Source organism: Clarias gariepinus, chromosome 14 (assembly GCF_024256425.1).
Source record: "Clarias gariepinus isolate MV-2021 ecotype Netherlands chromosome 14, CGAR_prim_01v2, whole genome shotgun sequence".
Classification (NCBI taxonomy): domain Eukaryota; kingdom Metazoa; phylum Chordata; class Actinopteri; order Siluriformes; family Clariidae; genus Clarias; species Clarias gariepinus.
Window position 1 is genome coordinate 27,942,501 of NC_071113.1, and position 24,687 is coordinate 27,967,187.

Consider the following 24,687-nt stretch of genomic DNA (forward strand, 5'->3'; position numbering starts at 1 on the left):
CTTTAACCGTTTACAGTGTATGAAGGAAATACTTGTCAGGGTTTAGTGAAGATGAGGATGTACACCCAGGATTCTCTTTAATAATCATCACTTAACCAAGAACCACAACAGAAACTAGGGCTAGGAACATAATAAGGAAATAATCTGTAAAGCTAAGCGACCCACAAACACAACAAGCAAAGACAAACTACAATTACGACAGTTGGTAGACGCCCTTATTCAGAGCGAGTTACAATTTTTATCACATTATACATCAGAGCAGTTAAGGGATAAGGGCCTGCTCAGGGGTCCAACAGTGGCAACCTGGTGGTACTGTGGTTTGAAACTGTCCAAAGTCCAATGTCTTAACCACTGAGCTAGCCCGAACTGAAAATGTACTGTACAAAAACACGTTTCTGACAATTAGAAACATAGTGAAACTATAGCATGTGATAACAACAAGCAGGAATGTTTGGCTGTCAAAATGCTGTGGTGATGTTAATTAAACAGCATTATAGAATGACTTTGATAAAATAATGACGGAACAGCCTTGACAGTGGGATAATGCTAATCAAATCCCACTAACACAATGTGGCAAAAATGACTTAAAAACAGCATAATACCACACCGATGGGCTGAGCAGGACTTGAACTCCAGTTACTTTGGTGGGATCACTGCATGAGTACCATGGGACCACAAGGGGGCATGCAGATCACTCACTCATCGTCAATACCTCTTCCTCCTGTATAAGGGGTCACGGGGGTCCACAGTATCTCAGGAGACTTAGGGCACGGGATGCCGATTCATCACACAAACACACCCACACTCTCATTCAGACAGAACTGGCAATTTGGGAACGTGAACTAGCCTAATCCGCATGTCTTTGGACTGTAGGAGGAAACCCACCAAGCACGGGGAGAACATGCAAACTCCATGCACACAGAGACGGGAATCAAACCCGGACCCTGAAGGTCCAAGGCGACAGTGCTAACCAGGGGGCATGCAGTTGTTTTTTCTCTAAATACATGTACATGAGAATGACTGCCACAAGCATCATATTACAGCCGAATAATTTGGGAGCAAGGTCAGATATATTGTGCAAATGGAAGTTAATTGCTATAAATGCTCAGAATAAAGGTTAGAATTCAAATTTTTATAAAACAATATCTCAAACGCATTTCATCAAAGTCGTTCTAACTTTCAAAAACAACATTGTCCTGATGTTGGACACCATTGCATAAAAATGATCAACCTATGTTAGGGTTCATGCTGGGGAGCAGCAATGGCTGATGGGAGCTGTAGTCTAGGCCCAGCATAGTACATTCCTCACAATACTTACTCACTCACTCACTCATTGCCTTTACCACCTTATCCTGTAAACAGGTTCACATGGGGCCTTGAGCCTATCCCAGGACACCTTAGGGCACGAGACGGGGTACACCCTGCACGGGGTGTCAATCCATCGCATGCACAAACACATACACACACTTACATTAACACACTATAGGGCAATTTGGGGATATCAGTTAGCCAGTTAGACTGCATGTCTTTGGACTGTGGGAGGAAACCGGAGTACCCGGAGGAAACCCATCAAGTACAACATGCAAACTCCATGCACACAGACCCCAAGGCAGAAATTGAACCCGTACCCTGGAGGCACAAGGTGACAGTGCTAGCCATTAAGCCACTGTGCCACTCTCACAATACTCAGCTTGCTAAACAAAATTAGCTTAGAGTTATAAAAAGTATATAGGTATATAAAAGCTGTTACTGCTGTTTAAAACCATCTTAGCTCATTCATTCATTTATTCACCTATTATTTTACAGTTCAAACCGACTAATTAACAATTGTAGATTATGTGCCATGGTGGTGCTATTAATAATAATAATAATAATAATAATAATAATAATAATAATAATTATTATTATTATTATTATATTACTAATTATTATAATTTTTTTTTACCAAAGTCATATATTTAAAATCACCATGTTGTCCATTATACCTAGATTTAATGTCACAGACCGTCTGTCATTTTCTCACAAAGTTTTCCTCTCCCTCTCTTTTCCAATCAATAAGACTTAAAAAAATGCAGCTTGTCATTTGCTTGTCAATGCATACACGCCGTTACTATAGAAACAATAACGCATTCAAACGAAACCTGTAATTTGTAGCTGCTTTACTGTCATAGATGCCGTTCGGGAAAAACGAATCAACAACTTCTGACCAATCAGAATTGAGAAAAGTCTGAAGCAATCAAAGTGTAAAAGGTGAAAAGGCTGTGTGTTGAGCAGAAACATCTCAGCGCCGCATGATATAGGGTTTTATGAAAATGAAAGAGAAATGAGATGCTGAGCTTGTAGATGAACAATCTGTTCTCTAACATCAGATTGGCAACCTTGTGTGAGTCTCTCTCTCTCTCTCTCTCTCTCTCTCTCTCTCTCTGCATACAGGTAATAACAATAACAAACTGTGCTAAGGTGATGTGTTTGATTCCGTGTCCAGAGGCCAGAGCATCTCATTTACTGTACGATATCACAATGTGGCATGCTCATATAAATCTACACTGAGGTTTATGGACATGGCAGTTTATTCTGATCAATAATTCGAAACATCTAGATTTAACACGTACACCTCGCGTCATTGTTCAAATACTCGTAAGCGTCCTGTCAGCCTTGTTTTAACATAAATTATATAATAAGTTGTTTTGACTATGTTGGCTGTCGCGAGGCATCAAGTGAAACATAACATCTAATTATACTGTAAGTAAAACGCCTTCCCGTTGACTGAATAACTGTCCAGTAAATATATTATGTTTCATACAATTAAAATGTGGCCCTGGGAGTTTTATTGTAGAAACAAATATCTAAAATAAAACAAGATGCAATAAATAGGAAGCCTTAAGGAAACTGAAAGTTAATAAAGAACACGACATAAAAAAGGGTAAAATCACTTTAACAGGAAGTGATAAGCAGTAATGACGTAACTCAGCGTGAGTGAAATTAACAAAAGGCAAAAATAAAACGAATAAAAAAAAATAAATGGATTTTTGAGAGCATTATTAGAAATAGTAACGATTCACTTGATCCTGAAAGTTTAATTAACAATATTAAATGTTGATGGTCATCAAATCTTAATCCCAAGAGCACTAAAGCAAAATACCTAGATGTTGATCTTAAGGCAAGACGGATATCATCAGAAGTCACATGGTTTGCTTGATGTCACATGACCACAATATACTGTAACTCCACCCATTCCTGAAAACACATTGTTTGTTGAAGATCATACCGTATCGAAACAAACAGCATTTGAAAACCAGGGGTCAAGAGATGAAAAAAAAAGGTATGAGAGTAAGTAAAGTCCTCCTTAACTGTTTGTTTATATTGTTGAAAGAATAAATATCATCATAACCAGCATATGAACTGATTAGATTTTGCAAATGAGCCAAACAGTGTCACCGCAAGGTCAAATGTTTAAAACATTTTGTTTTCTTAAATAGCTTCTTGCTAATGTCATACAGATATATTGCTTTCAGATTCATGCTCATTAATGCAATGTACAGTACTCAGACAGGATATGGAGGGTTTATATTACACAAGCATATACAATTTTGGAGTAAAGTGTCCTCTTGTCTCGGCCCGAGAGCATCTACTATATAGGCACAGATCCAAATACAATTGGTTGTAGTTTGTCTTTCGGCTGCTTCCCTCAAGGAGTCAGCACAAGTTTTACGCCGGATGCCCTTTCTGACGCAACGCTTCCATTTTATCCAAAACCTACCACTGAGTCACCAATGCCCTGCCCCAAAGTCCATAAAATGACCATAGACCAGGGATATCCAGTCCAGTCCATTTAAATACGTGACCTCAGGCATGGTACAGTGGACTTGAGCATGATCTTAATCCGATACTAGAGCTAACTGTACTAAAACATGAAAGTGGACCACAGTTTGGACAAACATTTGGGTTCTCCGAAATCTGCATGAGCTTATCTCATCCTCTAAAATACACGCCACGCCCATAGCTGATAAAGTAGGAAGGCAAGCGAGATGGTTGCTCTTAATATTTTCTCTAAAATATCAAGAATGTTAGACGAAGAACAAAGATCAACTGTTTACTCATTTTTGTGTTTATTGGAAGTTCACAAACTGGGTGCATACCGCCACATACTGTACCGGAGAATGTGGATACGCAAGTGTACTCGTGAACGGAACAGCGTTCCTAAGTAAAAGCTGACCAGCAGGTGAGGGTGGAGCCATCAAATTACCATCAGTAAATCTGTCCAATCTGTCAGGCCATCAGTTGGAAGCATTTATTAACTTTAATTGTTTATTTATTGATTGGTATAATTTTTTTTTTACGAAGTTTCCTCTAAGGGAATACAGTTATGTTCGAAAGTTAGAATCTTTTAATTAATGTGGTTTTTTTTGTGTGTAAAAACATCAGAAGAATCATCTGATCATAACGGATCTTTGGCAAGATACGAGAACCTCAGACGAGAACCTCAGACGACCTCAGACGAGAATTTAAATGATAATAAGTAATAGATGATTTTATAGCTTGGAGCACCACCTTTAACAACTTCAGGTAGTCATTCGCTTATGTACAGCTCTCTTAAGGTCCCACCACAACATTTCATTCAGGTTGAGGTCTGGACTGTGAGCCACTCTGATGTAGATGTACTTGGTGTGCTTCTGATCATTGTCCTGTGTTCATGACCCAGTTTAGCTATCAGACAGCATGGCCTCACATTTGCCTGTAGAATACTCTGGTGTACAGAGGAGTTCATGATTGACTTATTGACTAAAAGGTCCTGTGGCTGTAAACCAAGCCCAAATCATTACCCGTCCTTGACAGTGGATGTGAGGTGTTTCTGCTGTAACGCGGTTTGGTTTTCGTCAGACCTGGGCCTGGGTAATAACGCCAAACAACTCCACTTTCATATCATCTGTCCATCAGGGATTTTTGTTGTTGTTGTTTGTTCATATGCAGGTTCGCAAACCTCAGTCCGCCTTCTATGTTGTTTTTAAGCTCCCAAGAGAACCGTACTTGTTCAGTCTTTCTCTAATTGTGCTGTGGTGAACTTTAACATTTAGCATGCTCATTGAGGCCTGTAGGGGTTGAAATGGAGCTCTTGTGTTTTAAGTTTTTTTTTTTTTGTATTTCTCTTTTCATTGCACGGGCTGACCTTGGGGTGATTGTAATGGAACATAAAGCTGTTACCTGTCAACTGTCTCGAATGCTTTCCACTTATCTTTACTAAATCTTAAACTCCAAATTGTGTGTAAATGGTTTTATACCACTTACCAGATTGATGTGCAGCAACCTAATGTGCTTCTCTTATACTATTGCTTTTGTGTTTTCCTCCTGGCACTTGGTGTGACTGGTTGCTCCAGTCTGTTGATCGGTTAATTTTGGGGCTGATGTTTATCACTAACTTACGGTACTGCAACTTTAAAATCAAAATCAGAAAGAGCTTTATTGCCAAGTACATTTAAACATAGAAGAAATTTGTTTTGTTGACAAAAGCTGCCAGAGATGACAACAACACACAACATACACATTGTAAAAAAAAAAAAAATACAATTAAAAAGAAATGGAGCTTACTCTCTTAAATCATGCGGAAGCAGTAACTTGGTATTGCACACGTTTTTTCCTTTTCTTTTTGTTTTGTTAAATGAATAATGGTACAATGGAAATAATATGTTGTTGGTCGTCTGAGGTTGTATTTACCTAATATATGATTATTTTTATTATGTTTTCACGCAAAAACACATAGAATTAAAACATAAGTATATCGTCGTCTACCTTATCGCGGGACCCTGGAGCCTATCCCAGGAGACCTGGAGCATGAGGCGGTTACACACTGGACAGGGTGCTAATTCATTGCAGGGCACAAAAGGCCAATCAGCCTAATCTGCATATCTATGGGAGGAAACTGGATCACCTGGAGGAAACCCAACAAGCATGGGGAGGCATGCAAACTCCATGCACACAGACCCCGAGGCGAGAATCGCACCGAGACCCTATTGGCACAAGATGACACATGCTAACCACTTAGCACACTGAGCTGACACATGAGTATATAAACCTTTTTAAAAATCACATTGTGGTTATATTGATACATAATGTGATGGTAATTTAAACTAAAATATTTAACTAGTAAATGTGTCATCTAGCATGCAAACCTATTTATATAGACTAAACGCAAATAGGCACTAAAATAGTTCCATTAGGGGCGACTTATATGCGACTTATATGTTTATTAGTTTCTGAAGTCCCACTTTCTTACCGTGACCTCCGCTAAGTAATACGTGACAGCATCTGTTACTATTTTCTTCTCTTTATAGCATTTTCTTATTTGGCATGATGCCTGAAAGCACTTCATAATAATTATGCATATTAATATTTAAAATGCCCCCAAATTAGCCTTTTCTGGTCACCAGGACCACCCACACACACACATAGTTTAAAACAAGAAATGCATTGATGAACTATACACACAATACCTGTAATAAACTGCACTTTTTGTGATTACATAATTGCATAGGTTTATATGTGATTAATCGTGTAGAACTAGTTATAATTTTTGCCGATGTTGTTATAAAACCTTATTCTTATGTCAATATTAGAATAAGAAAAGTCCCATCAGGGAAATCAGTGCGATTCATCAAACGCTACTTCTCTCACGACTCTGAAATGTTTCTGTAAATCTTGCGTCATACAAACCATATTGTTAGTAAAAAATGTAAAAAAAATCCATAGTGCACTAAAAATAAATAAATAAATAAATCAAGCGCACTAAACTGTGTCTAGGTTTGATGGGACGGTTTTGTGATGAGATTTTTTTTTTCAAATCAATATTTCTGAACATTTTCATTAAGAATAGAAAACCTTTACTGTCCATCATGTTCTGTCTCACTATTAACGTCAACCTTTTGAAAATTTCGTGACGGACCATTAACCCAGTTTTTTCTCAGTGTCTGTTTGACTTTATGGCAGCCTCATTTTACGCTGATGTGATTATTCATTTTCCACAGTAGTTAAAGGCGTTTTTTTTTTTATTGCTCAGACGCAACTCGAGAGTGGATTTAAATTCTTAACCATGTGTTAACATATAGAAATGGAACTAATGGAATGTCAAGGTTTTATGTGACTCAGGAATAAAATCCATACATTGTGGTGCAGTATATGACTTTCAATTCCCCATCATTAGGACACTGACAAATGTATTGGAATGTAAGTCACAGGGTCAACAGTTTAATGCTCATCAGGATACTGTACATTCTTCTACAGTATGCCAAGTATGTGGAAGAGCTCAGAGAGATGTTCTGTAGTCACTGTAAATGCTACGACTTAAAGAAGATTATGTTTTTAAGCACATCATTTTCCCGGAGTGAAACGCTTGAGAGGGTGATGTAGGCCAGGAAAGCTTTAAATAAAATGTTTATTATGAAACCTAAATGTAATATAAAAAATGCTTAATAATAATAAAAATGGACAAGCATTTTACCATTTATTTGTAACATTTCAGAGCTCTATCAAAGTTTGTGTGTATGTATGTGTGTGTGCACGTGCTCCACCTAAAGTACCCCACAGATAAAGCATTTTTCATGCTTCAAACTCTTTCTTTTTTTCTATAAATGCGCCATTTCAGTGTCTAGGTAAATGCACTACTGCTTGGCCATGCCCCTCCAGCAAGAGCTGAGCAATAAGCTGGGGAAGGGAGGGGCTCCTCCTATATGAGGTCACGGTAAAAAGGAAAAATCTAATTGGCTTTAAAAACAAAAAATATTATCCCTAAAAATGAAAATAGGGATAAAAAAAAAAAAGTAAGTTTTGCAAAATAGGCAGTCTTTAGGATATAAATCACTCAGGGCATCTAGTTATAGAAAAATAATCAAGATTGTGCTGTAATTACATTCAAGACATTCAAGATTTTAACGTTATCTGAAAGGGTTTTAATTTCCTATTTGCTAATGATTATAATATTTAAGGTAATACAGCAAATATGTAACCTGGTACCAGGAAACTGCGATGAATAAAGCCTTTCTCAAGCTGATTAAACAAACTGACGGTTACAAAGCATTGACACTGGAGACTCCTTCCATCAGTATGTTTACCAGGTCCAACACTAAGAAGCTGAACGGGGCATATCTCCCTCCCGCCATCGTAATGGCGTCCCACATACTTATTTCATCACCCAAGATGCTTAAATAAGCATCTTCTTACAGGAAACATCATCATATACATAAATACATGTTTTTATTTATCAAATTATAATAAATTTTTTAAATCTGGTAATCATTAGACTATTTTGTGGATTGTAGCTGTAGTACACTACTGTCAGAGCTGCGGCTACAGTAACTGCGGTATGCAATACATAATTGTCATGAATAGTTGTTTTGTAGCAACATGGTAAATAATCGAAGAAAAAAAATCTAATAGATATTGCACCCAAATGGCCAAAGTTGTACGCGGAGGAAAAATAGAAAAATAAACCAGTCCATTTAAACCAAGCGACATTTCAGTCAAAAACACATAGCTTTCAGGAACAGATATACTGTGCTAAGACATATATCCCGTTATTTAGAGATCTGACATTTCCAAGTGTGACTTTAGCTTTCACTTATGGGGTTTAGCAGCACTACTATGCTTTGAAGTGACAATAATCCAGTTGGATCTTTCCTTACTGTTTTTCAGAAAAAAAACAAGACATATCTGAGTGCAGGTAATTCCCATAAGGTTTTCAAATGATCACCATGTAGGAGTTACAGTCAGTAACGATAATAGACTTGTTGCTGTATTGGATTTCATGTTCCTGTCTGAAGAAGCAAGAAGCCTGGTTACATCAGGCAGGCGCTAGATTCAGTCGTGAGTTCTGTTTATAGAGTTGAATCTGCCATTGCAGTCAAAAGTTTTTTTTTTTTTTTTTTTTCATTTCGGTTGCACCAAGATTTTATTAGCCGACTGAGTCCGCCAGACTTTTATCATTTTTTTTTTTTTCGATGCCACCTACTTACAGAAATGCTGTTCTATATTTTGCAGTTTAGGTAGAATCACCTCCAAACTGCATATTTATTAAAGTAATTAATAAATATGTAATTTTGCCCATGTAAAAGAAAACCATCCTTCATCTGGCCTTTAAATGTTTACATCGGTGCAATCTGTTTAAACTCTGTTACGTGGACTAATTTAGTTTTTTGTACTTTTAACACTTCAAACGAAATGTATTTCTGTGTCAACTTCCTTGTGAGGTTTTAGCATGTAAGTTGATCACATTAATACTTTGTAAAATGTGGTGAACAATTCAACCACCACTGACATAAATCAGCACTGACCAGTTACTCAAACTGGATTGAAGGTACATAAAGGTACATTGAAGGTACAATTTCCATAAAACAGGCCCGTTTGGCAAAAAAAACAAAAAAACAAGTGAATACCTAAGAGGCTCCACCCATGTATGGCATTTGCTTGATGTTGGAAAATGTTTTATGGTCAGATAGGACCAGAATTGTATAGAGCTATACAAACCTAACACAGCCCATGGCTTAAGGAACAAGAACCGCAGGGTGAACTATGGTGGTGGTAGCATTATCCTATAGGGATGAGTGCATCTGCAGGGGCTGGAAATCTTGTACTATTATACCGTGCATTTTCCGCTGAAGAACTTGGTTTAGTCTGCTATAAACCTACAGCTTCAGAAAAGATTCAGCCTTCAAAACAAAAACTACTCTAAGTACAAGGTCAGTGGCTCAATAAAAGAAAAGTTGATGTTTTGGAATGAACAAGTCAAATCCCTGATCATAACCCTATTGAGAATCTGTGGTGCTATTAAAAAAAAAAAAAAAAAAAAAAAACGCTATCCTCGAGGCGCCATCTCCGCCATTAGAAAATATCTATAAATTCTTGTGATAAGGGAATAGAAAATAATTTTTTGCAATGCAGAAATTCTGATCCTTTTTTTTTTTTGGAAGGGGGGGGGGGTATGTTCTCTTATGTAATGTAATATGCTCTCCTAAAATCTGACCCATCAAATCTTTCAGGTTTTTAACACACCACATGTTTCTGTCTTTTTTGATGTTTGGAATAATACAATGAGGTTATCCTAGAGCGATGGCTGCACTTATCAAAGCGACATTAAATGAAAGCAAATGATTGTTTATCCAGAGAGCACATTGGAGATTGGTCTCAGCTACCCATACTCATCAGTGTTGTTAGGTTGTCCTTGGACATTTAAAATTATATTCTATCACAGAGCTGTTAAATTCCAAAATAATAAAGAGACCCAATGTCTCTGATTTCAATTTCATAGCCTAATTTGTAAAATAAGCAATTAAACTAACAGTGGTATGGTAGCTCAATGTGTTAGGGCTCTGAGCTACTGATTGGAAGGTCAGCAGTTCAAGCCCCAGCTCCGTCAAGCTGGCACTGTTGGGCCCTTGAGCAAGGCCCTTAACCCTGTGTGCACCCTCCAGGGGGGTGTCTAATGGCTGACCCTGCGCTCTGACTCCAACCTCTTAACAAAGCTGGGATATGCAAAGAATAAAGAATTTTACTGTGCAGTAATGTATATTAAGGCTATAAGAGATTATTTAAATAATTTATATAACTACATAATGACCTCATCTATATCTTACAGTAGCTAGACATCATTTAAAACAAACTACTGATTGAAGACAGATGACTTTGTCACAGTGTATTCATCATGAATTAAATTTGGCAGTGTTTTTTTTTTTTTTTTTTAGATTAATGAGATGAATATGAACCTAGTTCCTCTTCACATGAAAAAAAATGAAGATTAACTTTTCATTGGACGATGCAACCAGTTTTATCTAATTATCTCTCATTTATAGCTGATAGGAACAATCTGCATGGGTGTTTGAGTGAGTAATGACACTCAGTCTGTAACGCTGTCATAATCTCTTTTAATGGCTAGTCATCATTAAAGCACCCCGTTAAATACACAAAGCAACATTTTGGGATGTGGCCTTTTCCAAAGTCTTTTTTCTACACCTTTGCAAAGACGTACTCTACTTGGAGATTTCTGAGCTTGTTCACTAGGTAAAATTCAAGAAGACAAGAGAAGAACATAAACCAAACCTAAAGCACAAGGTTGAGGAAAAACAGGAGCATACCTATGTGCCCAGGGTCCTATTATTATTATTATTATTATTATTATTATTATTAGAATAAGGCTTCAACGCTTTAAAAACCCAACAAAATTTATGGTTATTAAGTTGGGGAATATTTTTTTAGGTTTTTATGGTGTATATAAACCAGGGCAACATGCGAACCTAGAACTGGAGAACATAGAGCTCTCGAAACATAGGACACTATGTCTTGCTCCCATTATGTGCTGTAAAAATCTGGGGATTATAGGACCCTGGGAACATAGGGATGACCCCCAGAAAATCTGTTTATTTTGTTTCGTATTAAAAACGAGAAACAGAAAAGAGTCTGTGAATGAAGCAATAAGTGAGATAATTAAATAAATTGACGTTTAAGGATAGCATGCTGGTGAAATCTATGTAATGCTTACAATTAACTGACATGTGCACAACGAGATTGTAATGACCAATGACAGTATGTTCATCTTCAAAGTTCATTCAGCTGCCATGTGATGCCATGATGAGCAAAGCTTCCACATGTCATCCCTTTGCTCCACAATTACCCCATCCTGTTTGTTAAAGCCAACTAATTACATTGTCTCAGCATGAACCATGCCGATGCCTTAAGGAGGTTTTGTGTGTACATAATTAAATAGTCATCATGATTTTTTTTATATATTATATATATTCAACAAATTGTAGTACTGGAGCCAAACTCCACCCACCTGCCCTTCCTAAAGGCGCTCCATCATATGCTCTGATCCCAGCTTGTTAACAAGCTACAGTAGGAAATGAGAAGAAAAGGTTTACACGGTACATCACTTGTATATGGAATAAGATACATACTTTGGGACTAGGAAAATAATCAAGGACGCTAAGCCGAGTTACTGGGTATTACCCCAAGGTTGATCAGGATGTTTATTTCTTCTGTATCACAGCGATTTTGCCAATCTCTATAGAATTCATTACACTTTCTATCCATTTAAAGTGACTTTAAAGGTTACCTATTATGCTAATTTTTTAGATATTTTGTTTAGTCTCCAGTTGGTTAGTACAAAACAAAAAGCCGAAGACAAAAGCAGGGATTTTTAATTTTTTTTTTTGTATTGGCTTAGGCTTAAGACAATAAGACAATTGGATTCTTTCCTAATGTGACATCATTTAAGAAGATGTGTTTGGGAGCTCCGTTTTGATGCTCAGGTCTTCTGTTCCCTGGCAGGGCGGGGCTGAGCAGTAATTTATTTATAATTTTATATGTAATAACTGTATTGACATGGTCAGTTAAATGACACGTTCATTAGTGGAGTGAAAACGGAGAGTTTGTGGTACGAAAAAATACATTATCTGAGGTGTATTTCACCTGGAGCATCAACTCTCTTACACACACACACACACACACACACACACACACACACACACACACACACACACATTTTAAGGGAGCTCTGAGACCTATGTTTTAACTTTTTAAATAAATAGTCAAGTAGTGGACCTTTCAGGCCTTGTTCACACGGGCGTTTAAATCAAGTGTTTTTCTGCCGTTCGTAGCATCCGGTGAGCGCGGATTAAGCGGCGAGTGTTTTCTATACAAAGGAAGCAATGAGAGTGTTCACACAGGCTTTAGTGACGTGTGTTTGTCCGGCTGCACGTTTATACGGCATCAAAAAAACGTTGCACGCAGCTTTTTCTTGCCGTTCAAATCCCAACGAACGCAAGGAAACCGCTTCTAGTGCGTTTTCTTCGCGTTCATTTTACGCTTCGGAGGACCGGATATATCCCATGATCCTACATGCTATACATGGGGAAATGCGGAAAAAGGCAAAATAAAATAAAATAAATTGTTCAAAACATACGCGGAAATTTCCGCATTTTTTCCTAAACCACAAAATAACCTTCCTTTAATCCGACGTTGTGCAGTCAGAGAGTGAACCCGGTAGCCGCGGGCTTTCATATCCAGTTCCCGACACACTGCCCCCACAGGTTAACACACAAGCTACATTTGTGCTGCAGGCTGACGTTAGACAGAGACAAACGAACGCCGGTGTAGAAGTCAATCGCGCGCGCCACTACAAAACGCAACATAAACGTCTAGGACGTAATGCAACAATAACCTGGCATGAAAACTACTGGTTAATGTCGTGTGCCTACAATACAAGTCCTTACCTTAGAAACCGATGCTGTTTTTTAGAGAATGAATCAGCACTTTTTGAGTAATAAGGTTCAGGAATTCCACAGCAGTATAGTGAAAGTGACAATAAAGGCCATGTGTCTGTAAAACTCCTCCTGCAGAGTCTCCTTCTGAAAACTAATCCTAGAACAAAGCACATCATATAAACTCAAAATGGCAGCTCCTCAGGAACGTGTCTCAGCATTCGCGCTGGAGAATAACTTTTCTACTCGAAGTCTGAGGTTGGAATTTAGTGATTTCTTTTTTTTTTTTTTATCAGAAAAATAAATCTGTTAAGTCTGAAGCTAATTTCCAGAAGTGAGGCTGCTAGGCCGACTCGGACTGTCAAGGCTTTTTGTTTCTTTCTTTCTTCTCTGTCATCGCTCCATGACATTTCGAGGCACTTAAAAAGGAAATTGGACAGTTAATCCGGTTAGTCCATTTTTTACTGGAGGACTTTCTTAATTATGATGCAATCCTGTGTCTAATTCCTCCATAGAACAGCTTTTCCACTGTGGAGCGAGACATATTTACACCAGTATTATGAAAAAGAGAATTTTTTTTTTTTTTTTTTAATGTATGATTTATCGACGTTTGAAGTGTTTAAGTAGGTAGCTTTCACTCACAAATCGCTCTTGTGTGGAGGAAAATTGAATATCCTGATTAATTTCCACATTTTACAGCCATGTTTTAAAAAAAGTAGTAAAACGTTTTATGCTCTAGCGGTAAGATATGACCCGCTTCCCTGAGACACCCTAAAGAAAATCTCCAAAAGCATTAAATGAGCATATGAAAAAATAGCTTTATATGCGGTTCCCACTATGGGAATATGAAGTAATGGTTTTATATGCCGTGCTCACCGTATATATAAAATTGCTTCCTTTATCTTCGCTAAATCCTCGATACCTCTGTGCCTGTTTCATTACAGTTGAGTTTGAAGTCCATTCTTTACATCAGACTTAAAAGACGCTACGGCAGCAAAGTACTGCTCGGAATGAAGTTGTCCAAGAAGATGCATGTTCCCAACTGCGGAAGACGAATGTTCTAACCGAAGTTGCAGTTAACCCCTGTGTAGAAGTGGTTGCAAGTTAATTGGTTTTAAGTGTGTTGTATGGTGTTTACACACGATACACGGCACATGCTGAGTGAGTGGCCAAATGCACCAGGCTTGTAGCTGCTATGAAGGTGGAGCCCGATTCCTACAGAAGATAAAAATACCAAATTTATGGGCAATCGTACCCAGGGATAGTAGGAAGCAATTGTAAATAGTCTAAAAGCAGCCTAAAAGCTGGTCTAGTATTTGCACTAGGAAAGTTCCTCATATTTAAAGTTGGTCAATGCACACAGGACACACTTGCTAGGCTCATCATACAGATCATGCAAATCACCTGTGTGTATTTTTAATTTCTCAGGTTGCCTAATTGTTTTGAGTAGAATTCCCTAAGACTGTTTTTATTTACAATAAAGACCAAACCACAGCCTTTATACACTTGGACCTTGTCAAGACTTCAAATACCAAATGGCATAAAATGGAAAGCTAGTGCACTATGTATGGTGTGCAATCACTTGTTCCACACACCAAGTAGTGCCCTTAGGTAGTGGGGGTTAAAGATTGATTTTTGATTTAGCCTTCTTTTAGAAGATAGTTAGCTTCATCGCTCACGTTAGCCGTGAACAGAGCAACATGGACGGTTCAGAGGCAATTCAGAACAGCTTAGAAGCCATTACTAGGGAGAAAGGGTGTTGTTGAGATGACACAACGTTATCAGATGTGTTCTCTTACTGAAAGTGCTTCAACGACTAGTTTGGTGCTGACATTCGGTAAATAATGTTCCTTTTGCTGTCCAAAAGTGGAGCGGGACCATGACATCATGTGCAAATAATATTAATGAGTACTAATATAAGCTATAAATAAACCAGATAGAAGTCTAGTATTGTATATTGTCAGTGTACTGTTCTATGAATAGTCCTGGATATAATTTTCACATTCAGTAGTCAGTAGTCCTTGAAATATGTCATGAATTTAAAGAAATTGCTTCCGAAGACTTTATTTAGCAGCTTTTAAAATAGTGCATGATGTATACACACACCATTATGCTGCATTTTATTATTATTATTATTATTATTATTATTACTACTACTACTAATAATAATAATAACAATAATCATTGCTGGAATAAATCGCACTGTTACTTAGAGTAAACAATTATTTATTCATAAAACATACTTATATGGAAAAACTAAATGATTCATAATAATATTTATAATTATCATGTAGTTTTTACAATTTTAATAGATGGTGTTTTAAGATTGAATAAATATATACAGTACATGTTTGCTATAAAGAAGCGATGCTATTCCAGCAATGATCTGTAGTAGTTATATTATTATTATTATTATTATTATTATTGTTGTTGTTGTTGTTGTTAATAATAATAATAATAATAATAATAATAAAATATTTACATCATTTGAACAGAAAATATTTCAGTAATTTATTCAGTTATTCGATTATTTATCTGCATTTTCTTTAAGTGTAAAGTCTGTTAAAATTGCCTAACTATGTGCTTGAGGACATGCATTAAAAAAAAAGAAGTTAAAGTTAAATTATTCACAATAGATACAGCAGGGACATCTTGCTTACTAATGGTGGGGTTCAAGCAATCTAGTCCACTAATCTCCTAATCCCATGCAGATGTAAAAGGGTTTATGTGTGTGTGTGTGTGTGTGTGTGTGTGTGTTTGCATGTACGGTGGATACATGTGGGCCACAGCGAAACAGAAAGCAGTAAGAGGGGATATGACAGACATAAAATGCACCACCTTGCACTTTGTCCTGAGACGATTCGTGTCTTTTTCTGTATTATATAATTTCCAGGCTGCTTGAATTAGAATGTGCTCGGTGATTGTGAATGCATGCCCGTGTCCTACTTCTTGCTATTACACTGTGGCAGTAATACAGGAGACATAAAAAATGTTTTCTCCTTTACTATTAAATTTGCTGATTCTTTTTTTTCCATGTTCAGGCTATAAATGTAGAGAAGTAGGCTAAAAAGAATTATATATTGTTTTTTTTTTTAATATATATAATTATCCATTATGTTTTATCCATTTATCGTGAAGCTCTTACTGAAGTGCAATTTTCCTCTCATGACAGAGAAGTGTTCCTAGTATAGTGATTTTTATAAACATTTAATATTGTTGCAATTTGTAAAACAACTCCTGTTATCACTCATATTTCAGAGGATCTATAACATGCAATATTATTAATAACTTTCTAATATCAAAAAATAAATAATATTGGAACGCGCACATTAATATAAATCAACTGCATTAGTTAATAAATTTAGTAAAAACTGATCAACATCCTCTGACCAATCAGAATCTGGATTTCAACTATTTAGCATTAGTCCAAGCCTCGGTAATAGCGTGTGTAAAAGTTTTCATCCCCTCATCTTTTTTACTTTTTTTTTTTTTTTTGGAAATGGAAATAAAAGACATGTAGTTATAGATAAATCCAATACAATACCATGATGTTAAAAGTAAATACAAAGGACAATAAACATACACGTATTTTTTGGATCATGGCCGTTTCAGTATCCCGACGATACGATGTAGGCGAGTTACTACAGACTTCATGATGCTGTTACAAGCAATTTGTGTATGTGTAAATATTCAGCCATTTCAAAGAAATGAATCTGATTCAGTTAAGCCGTAATTTGCGATGAGGAGACTTGGCCTAAAAATTGGATTTAGGAAATAAATCAGAATTTATTGTAAAAGCATTTCCCTGGGCGATACACCGTTCGCACACACGGCTCATAATCTAATACAAACAATCTTGTTTGCGCAATGCTGTTGCTAACGGTATGAACATAAGAGCTGTGCGGCATTAAGTAAACAGCGTCTCGGTGCATATGGGCGATCTGCATTCTGACCTGCGCTCCTCCTGCCTTCTATAGCCGTTCAGGATGATTTGAGTTGATTGAAAGAGTCCTGCGGGGACGGCGTCTAAAACATCACCATGCTGCAGCTGCATCCATAATGCAGTGACACAAACAGGCCTGGGTAAGAGATAATTATCTCATAAGTCAGTAAGCACAGCTGTTGGCAAGGTCAAGTTTCATTTATGCGCAGCGTTTGTGGCGCGTTTTGCTTTTCCCCGCAGCATGGATGATCCACGGCATTGCGGCGCTGAGCTAATGAATACTAATGGCCACCTCTGACAATTAACTCCCATTCAATGTGTTTATTTACCACATAGCTGCTGCTTCCTGGGAAATTACAGAGTGGAATTTATATCACTGTGCATCAAACGCGGCCCGAGTGGACGCCCATTTATTTTTCTTAATGTAGTCAGAATAGTAATCATATTAATTTCTTGCAAAACTGCTGTCTATACCGTGTGTCTCTATTACACACATACTGTACTTATGCCCTATGTTTATTGTGAATCACCAAACCGCCATAATATTAATTTGAATAAAAAGTTAACTCCACTCATAGACAGGTCCATATTAAGCATTAGTAGCTAGCCAGGATTGCTACCATGCTAGGCACTTGCATGATTTTGTACAGTATAGGTAGAATGTTGTATAGATAAATTTAGTACCTGAGTTAAACTATGTAGCTAATAGCACAATGTAGCTAATTTTGTAGCAAGCAAACTTTGATTATTCAGATAATTTATTTTAAAATCCAGTAGCTAATTCGCTAGCTATAAATGTTCACAAAACAAATAAAAAAAAAAGGACAGCAACCTAGCTAATGTTGTTTAATGTGGCCAACTTGTTAGCAAACAGGCTAAGTTGTGTCTATAAAACCAGTAGCAGTTACAAGTTAAGCTATCTAAGCTGTCTAATGTCAAATCAGCTAAATTATCAAGCAATATAGCTAATTAATTAGCAAGCAAGCAGACATTTAAAAAACAGCTGTAAAATGCAAGCTAGCTAGCGTCCAACTATCTAATTTGTTAGCAAGTAAGACAGATTTACCTTGCTGTAAGTACCGTTAGTGTAACATTAACACGCAGCCACTTTGAATGGCAAGCTAGCTAATGTCATATCAGCTAGCCAAATGAATATTAAATTATTTATTGTGTAACATATCTAAATTTCAAGCAAGCAAGCAAGATAAATAATGTTATATAAATTAGCATACATATAGTCCAACTAAGGCTATATTTGTTGTCCTATATAAACACTTATATATTACTTGTCTTTGTTTACTTGTTTTCAGCTTTGCATGCAAATTCTCACCTTCTTAAATCCAATGAAGCTGTGAGCACTGTGAAAATCGGAGGTAATTTTATCTGATGCTCTCTTCAGTTCTCAGCTAGGCGCGATGGATTTCTGTGCAACACCCTGACCATTGCTCAGGATTTTTTCTTTTTCTCACGGTATGCTAATCAGATTTAGTCGGGTTTCTGCCTGATTCAAAAGAAATGTGCGTTATATGCGTGTTAGCATCGTGGCTATTCAGTGTGCACTGTACTCCCTGGAGTCTCGACTACATTTTTACTTTATGAATTTCAGGCAAATGATGGAAAACTCAGCTGGTCTTTCCAGAGCTATAATGAAATATGGTTATGATTCATTCCTCTGTAATGTTTTGTAGTGAAATGGGAAGTTGTAAAGCATGTGTTAGAAAGCCTGGAGATTATACCAATTTTTTTTAAAGCTCATTTAGATTTGTAAAAGCATTTGCATAGGATAGCAATACTCACACAAACCTCTGACAAACACCAACACGTGTAAACCTTTAATATTAATATAACAACAAAGCAAAAAAATCTATAGTAATTATGCTAGCAGGATTTATTAACAAACCACAACAATGTTAGCTAATTCTTCAGTTAAACCCCGACACTGAGCAACAATTAACTAACCTACTGGCTTGTTAGTGGGCACTGAATTTGTAACCACTATGGTAGTTTATAATGAATAAATAAGTAAATAAATACATTTTGAGGAACGTGTACAAAAGTGCTAAAGAGCTTATTTGTGGAAGGAGTCTCCAGTGCCAATGCTCGGTAACAACCAGTGGGAATGTTGTACTTTCTACAATCTACTGTAGGTAATTTAGTGGTTAGCACTGTCACCTTGCACCTCCATGTTCCAGTTTCCTCCTACAGTCCACAGACATGCAGATTAGGCTAATTGGTGCTTACAAATTGCCCAATGTGTGTGATGGAATTGGAAATCCATCCAGGGTGTACCCTGCCTCATGCCCTAAATCTCCTGGAATAGGTTCCAGACTCCCTGCGACCGTGTATACAGGATAAAGACACATAGATGATAAGTGAGTAAATACTGTAGCTGTGCTTATTAACAAGCTAGGCCATATATATTTCCATTAAAAAAAAAGAAAAAAAAAGAAGTAGTGCGATGATTCCTTTGGTACATGGTTCTACCATGGTACATAAATTGTGCTATGGTACAATATATAGGTCTATCATATTGTAGTATGGAACTATGCAACACATACAAAGATCCTGTCAAAAATATACTGTACATATTTATTTTTTTCCCATTGTGTAGCACAGTGGCTACCAAACTTTAGCATGTACTTTACCATACCATAGTATGTACTAACATATTAGGGCCAGGGGTAGCTCAGTGAATAAGGCATTGGATTATGGTTCGGAAGATCCCAGGTTCAAACCCCACAACCACCAAGTTGCCTGGTCTGTAATGCAATCAATGACATACAATGTACATCAAGGTACAGTATATGATGTAATTTTTTTGAGTTATTACAGAATATTTCAAGTGAATCACCCTACCACCATAGTACATACCATAGTAAAATCTCTTATTGGTTCTTTTCGGTTCTTAGCAAGCACGATATTTTGCAACACTTTTATTTATCGTTTGTCATGTCCCCTGGAGTCTGAATAAACTAAATGTCCACAAAATATCTGCATCACTTGATGCTGCGTATCTTTTGTGCAAAATATCGATGAACAGAATATCCCACGCTGGCTGTCTTGCATTGTCAAAAACCATCAGGCAATAGTGAGATTTCCTCTTCGCTCTCTGTCAACCCCACTAATCATAGAGACTTGGAACTGACGGTACTCTACAGTATGTGGGCTCTTTTTCTTCCCCACAACAAGAGCTGCCATGATATCTTTCCTGCAGCCCAGTGTCTTTCTGTATTTCATATCGTAAGATGGTCTTAGTCACTCACTTTCAGAGTAAGGATGACCGACAACGTTGATGCTCCTTCTATACCTTTTAACTTGTTTATTTTGTCTCCTAAATCAGACTAGACAAGATGTCCAAATCCTTGGTAAAGTGCTCTTCTTTACTTAACTTGTTGTCCTACACTGTTTCTTCTGTATAGAAAGAAATCTCCACCCACCACTGTCCTTGCATTTGCGAAATTGAACCGCTCTTCAGCATTTCTTCTTATCCTCGCTACAAGGATTATCCCGCCTCCACTTCCATTAAAAGGGTGCCATGTCACCTCTAGCCCTGGCTTGAAGCCATGTTTCTGAGGCACCGTATGGACAAAGACGTTTAGGTGTAGGAATGCAATATCGCCCAGGCCATGCCCTCTAATTCCAGGTCACGGCCTGCTTCGGTAGTGGGAATCCTACACAGGCACCTCAATTATAAACTATATCCCTACTGTAATAATTTCCTTTTGAACCTGGTGTACAGGGACACATTTCTATACTAATGAAACATGGAATGTTTGAGGTTCAATTCTGAGCCTTCCTTGGTTGTATTTTTCAGCATTTGATTGTGAACGTTGGAATAAACAAAGAAATTAGCAGGCATTGGTATAAGCTTGGGAATGATGTGGAATATAATAATAATAATAATAATAATAATAATTATGATTTTTTTTTCATTCATTTCCTTACAGCTCAGCCAGGACCCCCGAAAATTCATGAGGGATGGTGGGCGTACAAAGAGGTCGTACAAGGGAGCTTCGTTCCAGGTAATAAATTATGTTCTGCATTTCTGTATTCAATTCTTACTAATTTAATTGCTTATTATAGAAGGTATTAGTAGATTTTTTTTTGTTGTTGTTGGATTAGTTTGCACACGTCGGTATATACTGTACTGTAAATCAGTTTTAAAGGAAGCGCCTGTATATAATTCCCCATATTTTTAAATGCCTGATTTTATATTTTTCATAATAACATTTAATGATGAATCTGAAGGCTGTAAATAGTAATACATAAAAAAAAAAAATTGAATCATGATACGGTTCCTATAGATTCAGTAAGTAGAATCAGTCAGAAGGTTTGCATGTACTATATAACTGTATGGTTTTTTGACGAAGTGGAGAACTAGTGGATGTTTCCTTTTTGAAGAATAATAGCAAAAGGTTCTCCACTCAGCATGCTGAACCACTGGCTTTTGGTCTACTCCCTCTTTGGAGCTATTGGAGACTGTGTGTTACAAAATCACGAGGGTGGGTACGATCCTCAAAGCACACCTCGCCAGGCAATGAGGCTATGCTCATGCTACATTCCATATCGGATTTATTAACCAAATATAATTTTTTTTTTGTTAGGATATTTATATTATGTCTGCAATGTAATTTGTATCTGACATAAGCTCCTAATCTGACCGGCAGAAATATGTTACATCATGTGTTCATGCTCATCATAAAAGGGCACACTCCCCGGTCACTTCTTTGGTTCACATCCTTTGTTTTTTTTAGTTTTGCTTTTAAACTGTCTCTTTTAAGATCTCTTTAAACACTTAATAGTGTGTAATATGTAATATGAACCTTCTCACTTTGATACTAATTTAGTTTTCACATCAACATCAATTTAAATGTTTATAAGGTGTAAAGGTTTGTTTAACCACCGGAGCTCAAACTGAAGTGTATGCACATACTGTAACAACTACATTATTTTTCACTGTTGTTACTTTTCATCCATTTCAAATAAACCAAAGGATGTATTGCTGCTTCTTTGTGTTAGTTTGTAATGTTAGCTACCAATGCAGCTCTTAATGTTGTAAACAAAAAAAATATATATATATATATATATATAATGTGTGTGTGGTTATATGGAAGCCTTGCTGGTATGTGTTAATGGGGAGGCTTCAGACTTCAAACTATATATTTGGATTGAATATAAAGATTTTTGATTTGACAGTTCAGACTGAGCTTGCATTGCAAAACAAATCGAATCTGTAGCTGATTTGGGACCACATATGAGCGTGCACATTGGCATATCTGACCCATATATAAAAAAAAAAAATAAATAAAAAATCAGATTTGGCTACACTGGCCAAAAACTTCTTTGCATTGATTCTTCTTATCTTCGCATTGATTCTCGAAGTATAATTCTCACTTATTCTTAAGGAAGAGAATCATTCAGGGTATTAATAGATATAAAAGTACCAATATTGTTCTTATTGAGAAAAAAAAATCCCACAAAGTAGAAAAAGTCCATCTTACAGAACAAGACCACATCTCAGTTTTTCAGTAGAGCATCCTTTTGAGAAAAAGAATCGCGTGTTCAACATTGCGTCTAAATTAAAAAGCGAATCAGCATTACGCTAAAAATAATTTTATTAGAACCACTTGAAATATTAATCTTGATTTAATTAAAGATTATTCTAAGCATTAATAGTAGGAGTGGCTCGATACCACTTTTCTGTGGTATTCCACAACCTTTAGTATCTGCCGATACGGTACCGATCCAGTACCACCTTTTTCCTCATCTTAAACACTTACAGTAAGCTCTTAACATATTTGTCAGGAGGTTGCACCATTTTTAACCTAAACATCTAAAACATCCTGCTTAAACAGTGCAATGAATGTTCTAAACCACTAAAGAAACACATTATTAGCTATTATTTCTTCCTAGAATCACTTAGAATGGTTGTGCTCCATGTTTTATTACTATTAGTACTTATTCAATAAGAAAGGAGGAGAGTCATTAAGTATCTATAATCCTTATTCACCTAAAGATACTGATTCCCTTAAAGAATTATTATTGTTGCTTTTTGATATATGTATTCATTTGCTTGTGTTGTTTATGAAGTCAACCACAATTGCAGAACAATTAAGGACGAAAACTAAATCTTGAGATTTATTTTGCATACACCAATGTTTAAAAGGTTAATTAAAAACACTTACAACCTTATCAGTTTACATTGTGTTATTAATAAGATATGGAAATATAAATTGGTCATTGTAAGGGTCAACACTTTCAGTGATGCCATCTGCAATTTGCCATCTGCCATAAAATGTCTGTGTTGGCACAGCTGATAGTTTACAATGAGGCCCAAGGATTTCATACAGTACGTCTGGAGATGAGACAGTGACTGTGAAGTGCATTGCAGGTTTTGGGGCGAGGATGGAGGGGGGTGGGTTAGACTCACATTTACACTGTAGTCTTGGATGCCTTTCTTCTTGAAATAAATTGGAAGAGGCAACGGAGATCAGAGGGACCTCATGGCCAGAAGCCAACTGCGCGGCAAGCTGGACAAATAAAAAAATAAAAATTGGTTCCCAGCACCCAGTAGGAAAAAATCCCTGATTTATGATTACGTTTTCCTTTCTAGTATGTTGATGTTTCTTACTTTTTGACTGCCTGCTGTGCTATACCAGTGTCCATGAGTATCGGATAAGTCCTGGCTTTTAGTTAGTTTGTTTAAGTCTAACCGGGACTTTTTGGCCTCTTAATTCTTAGGCGGTTATTTGCTCTGGATTGTTGATAAGATGGTCTATTCTTGAGCAGTATACTGTATATAACACAATAGGCAGTTATAAAATTCATATTATTGTATTGAAAAACAAAAGGAAAATATTTGCTCAAGTTACAGTACAGTATGTCTCTGGAAATTAGTAAGTTCATGAACATTTCTAGGTGGCGCGGTGGTGTAGTGGTTAGCACTGTCGCCTTGCACCTCCAGGGTTCAGGTTTGATTCCCGGGCAGGCTCGATTCCCCGGCTCTGTGTGCATGAAGTTTGCATGTTCTCCCTGTGTTTGGTTGTTTCCTCCGGGTAATCCGGTTTCCTCCCATAGTCCAAAGACATGTAGATTAGGCTAATTGGCGTTCCCAAAAAGATTGGCCCCCTTTCCAGGATGTACCCCGCCTTGTGCTCTAAGCCTCCTGGGATAGGCTTCAGCTCCCTGTGACCCTGAATACAGGATAAAGCGGTATAGAAGATGAGTGAGTGATGAACATTTTTTCTTGTTTAAAAAGTGAGTGCTGTTATCCATTTCTTGCATTTGAAGGGAAATAATGCGAAGGAGATTTACAATGAACTGCTTGACTTGGGGTACGGAATTCTGCCTCATCCTCCTCTACACCCCCAACCTTGCACCTTTTGACTTCTTTCTTTTTAGAAAACCAAGCATTTTTAAAGACAACAACAAGGTTGATTACTGAGGTGGAACTTGTCCTAAAGAATCAAAAAGAAGACTTCTTCAAAGACGGTCTCCACCAGC

The 24,687-nt window shown here is 37.1% G+C and overlaps 1 protein-coding gene across 1 annotated transcript in view; it reads left to right on the top strand.

Annotated features, from left to right (window-relative positions):
- The window catches only part of ca10a (carbonic anhydrase Xa), a 210,765-nt gene that overhangs the window by 4,367 nt on the left and 181,711 nt on the right, over positions 1-24,687 (top strand). The window contains exon 2 of the mRNA XM_053510865.1: positions 21,132-21,206. Within this exon, the coding sequence (XP_053366840.1) occupies positions 21,132-21,206 (75 nt within the window). The remainder of the gene's footprint in view (positions 1-21,131; positions 21,207-24,687) is intronic.